The 3,581-nt window shown below is 24.2% G+C and overlaps 1 protein-coding gene across 2 annotated transcripts in view; it reads left to right on the top strand.

Moving 5' to 3' along the window:
• The window catches only part of LOC100574333, a 5,024-nt gene extending 1,858 nt beyond the window's left edge, over positions 1-3,166 (top strand). The window contains exons 2-5 of one of the 2 annotated variants that reach the window (XM_003243362.4): positions 1,976-2,061; positions 2,380-2,472; positions 2,844-2,992; positions 3,067-3,166. In XM_003243362.4, coding sequence (XP_003243410.1) covers positions 1,976-2,061; positions 2,380-2,472; positions 2,844-2,992; positions 3,067-3,070 — 332 coding nt within the window. In that variant the 3' untranslated portion in view covers positions 3,071-3,166. The other variant, XM_029485540.1, reaches the window with a different exon arrangement.
• Positions 3,167-3,581: the final 415 nt, after the last annotated feature.

Below are 3,581 nucleotides of genomic sequence, written 5' to 3'. Positions count from 1 at the left end.
TTTTAAATAAAAACAAAAATTAACGAAATCCTTACATGTCAACGTGACGTGAGAGTTTTTCCTGTAAAAGCATTTTTGTTCATCAAAATAGTGCTTCGATAATAGTCAACGAAGTCAATCACTGACTTGTGCATGCGTGTGCGTAAATAGGGCGTGAGAGTTTTTCCTGTAAGACATGTTTTTGTACCAAAAAATTGAGATTTTTATATATTAGATAACATAATTTATAGTTTCAACTTTTACATTACTATAACAATTAGTTAAAACTTAAAATGTAATGACTTTATTTATGACTTTATCTATTATCGAGATACGTATCACTACAATTTAGAACAATTTCAGAATAATACCAAACATCAGTATTATAATATTAATAATGTAACTATTAGTAATTTAAACTCATTCAAATATATAAAAATTATTATACCTACAGCAAGAATTTTATTATTATTAGTGATGACATAATATATTATTTGATTATAATATTAGACATAATACAAGTTTAGAAAATATTAAATATAATATTACTATTTAAACTGAATATTGAACAAAATGTTGACCCATTCACAGGCTACAAGTTAACATGTACTCTAATAAAAAGTGTGCAATAAAAAGTTTACAATGGTTATACATAAAAAATGTTCAATTTAATATATAAAAAAAATATTTTGAAATTATTATACAGCAAAAATTATGCATGCAAATATTTAATTTAGTGATAACACTGATAACATTATATATATATATATATATATTATTTAGATTATATTAGGCATTGTAGATACAAGTTTAGAAAATATTAAATATGATTACTTTTTAAACTTAATAGTGAACATACCTTCAATAATATGCATTTAGTGAGTATAATTTAACGAACAGTTGCATAAATGACTAATAGAAAATAGTTACATTATATTTTATAAAATACTGATGTTTGGTATTATTATGACATTGTTCTATGTTGGACCCATTTATATTAGCATTTAATGCAGGATTTGATTTAATGAAAATTCTTTTTTATTAATCGCGCTCCACATACTTGATATAGAAGTAGTAATATTATTTAATGCATTTATGCCGTGTACTTAAAGTTTAGAACTTTCCATGTGTTTAGTTTTTTTAATTCTGAGCGGAGTGAGGGATCTAGTGGTTTTACTATGGTGTTTTTTTTTTTTTATCTTGTATACAAAATTTCTACCAGAAGGAGTGCTTCGATTTCAACATATAGTACCTTATCTTTTAGAAAATTTGATCAAGGTGGTACTTTAAAGATGTCATTTTTCGATTTTCTCAATAGTTATTAATGTCAAATCACCGACAAATTACAAAAAACGGCTAAAATTGAGATTTTAATTTCTAACGCTTTGTTTATCATCATAGCAACGAATAAAAATGACGATTTTAGTTATTTTATTGTAATTTATTATATTAATTCAACTTATAGGATATAATAAAATACAATAACAATATAAAATATCTAGATCTAGGCGGGGTAGTCAGATTCTCCGGATTTGCGGGGGTTACAGAAGGAACTAAAACATACTACTTAATACAGCTAGTTCTATATAAAAGTAAAACACTTATTTATGTTTATAGATTACTTTTTGAATATGACGGTTAACTGTTATTTAATTTGCAAGTAAAATATTAAAAAAACAAACTTTTGGGAGAATGGTTTCAAAAACAAAATATTTTTTGTTACAAATAATAATTATTATTTGTTATATTAATTAATCGATACCTATAAGAGTGAAAGGTGTATTTTTATATGACTACAAAATTTAAAACATATTCAGAATACGTATGAGGTACCTATATATATAACCTATATGACTATAATATAATGAGAATACTTCAATGCAATTAATTGTATTCGAGTACAAAAAAAAAACATTGAATTATTTCTATTTGATTTACTTTATAACGGTGGTACATACAAGTTAGTTTATCGTAATGTTCTTTATTGTTTATGTAGGTCATTTCGTATGCGATTGTGGAGTGGTTACTGACATTTCAAACAGACTTATAAATTGTACATTATTTTGTGAACAGTTTGATGAAGTAATCACAAGTTTTATAATATAATTTTTATATACTCGCCTGTATTGTATACTCACTGTACGGGTGTAATTTAATGGAAAACAATGGTCAATATAGTTGAAAGGATACTTAAGTAGGCAACATTTTAGCACAGTTAATAACTATGTTCAATGATTAATTGATTTATTGAAATCACTTCAGTAGGTATCTACCTAGTGCCGAGGCCATACATAGGCCCTATACATCATTAAGTCACACACCACCACTCACAAATTTCGCCTGTATAAAATATTATCTAAATAATTATTTGATATTAATTCTTCATTCATATGAATTTAGAGTATATTAAGAAATAATCATATGGACAAAAAATATCAAAAAGAGAAATATGGTCAATACATAACGAAAGTCCCGTGTCCAAATTGTGATGATGTAAGTACAAATACCTCCTAATATATATCAATAAGGAATTATAATTTATAATATAGCTTCGTTTTTAATAAAATACAAATCAAACACAATTACGTTTGATGCAAACGTCTAAGCCAAAACATGTTTTAACGGTTTTTTTCTTTATATAAAAATGCATTAGCCATTAGGTAAGTAATTGTTTTAAGAACTAATTAAATTTCCAAAAATATTATAATAACAAATATTTACTATTATAATAGTATACTATATATAGGTAATCTAATTGAAAATGTGTTGAAAATATCTCACTTTGAATATATTTTTTGTAGAATAATGAATCTTAACTTAATTGTCACATACCTAATTCAGTTTTATAATTATTTACGTTACAGAAATACATTGAAGCATACTGTACTACATGCAATAAATTACATTGTGCACTGTGCCAATTAGTGGGACATAGATCTCACCATTGTAAGACAATAGGCAGAGTGATGGCAGAGATCCGTTTAAATATAATGAAAAAAAATTTTGATTTATGGTATGGTGAAAATGTTAACAATTTCAATTTATTTAATTTTTAAGAATAATATTATATCTATATTTTTCAAACAGTTAATCTCAAATTTTTCTGATCAAGTAAAATCATGCTTAGCGTCAAATATAAATACGCAGAACACGGAAGCGTGAAATAAAAAAAAATAGCATATTTCCTATAATATGTAATAATTGTTGAATTATGAATTATTCATTTTACTTGTATGATGTATATAATATTATTTTATAAATAATAATGAGAATATACCTAAGTATAAAACACAGTGTTATATTTTTATTACTATAGGTTTAAAAATTAAACCTATTAAATTCGCTATAGCCAATAATATAAATATATAATATACGAAGGTGGACATTAACTAGTTAAAATGTTAAACTTAAGTTAAAAAGTTAATTTTTTTTTTAACTTTTCAACTTAATAAGTTAGTTTATTTTTTAATCAACTTATGAACTTAACTAGTTTAATTTACAGTTGAAATAACTTAGCTTTTCTCAGTTGCTTTTAAAAAAAATCCATCAAGTTAAAAACATTTTGAATTTTTCGTTTATACGTAAATATAACTATGTTAGTA

Source organism: Acyrthosiphon pisum, chromosome X, assembly GCF_005508785.2.
Source record: "Acyrthosiphon pisum isolate AL4f chromosome X, pea_aphid_22Mar2018_4r6ur, whole genome shotgun sequence".
Taxonomy (NCBI): domain Eukaryota; kingdom Metazoa; phylum Arthropoda; class Insecta; order Hemiptera; family Aphididae; genus Acyrthosiphon; species Acyrthosiphon pisum.
Note: the sequence above shows the minus strand (reverse complement) of the source record. Positions and strands in the feature narration are given on the sequence as shown.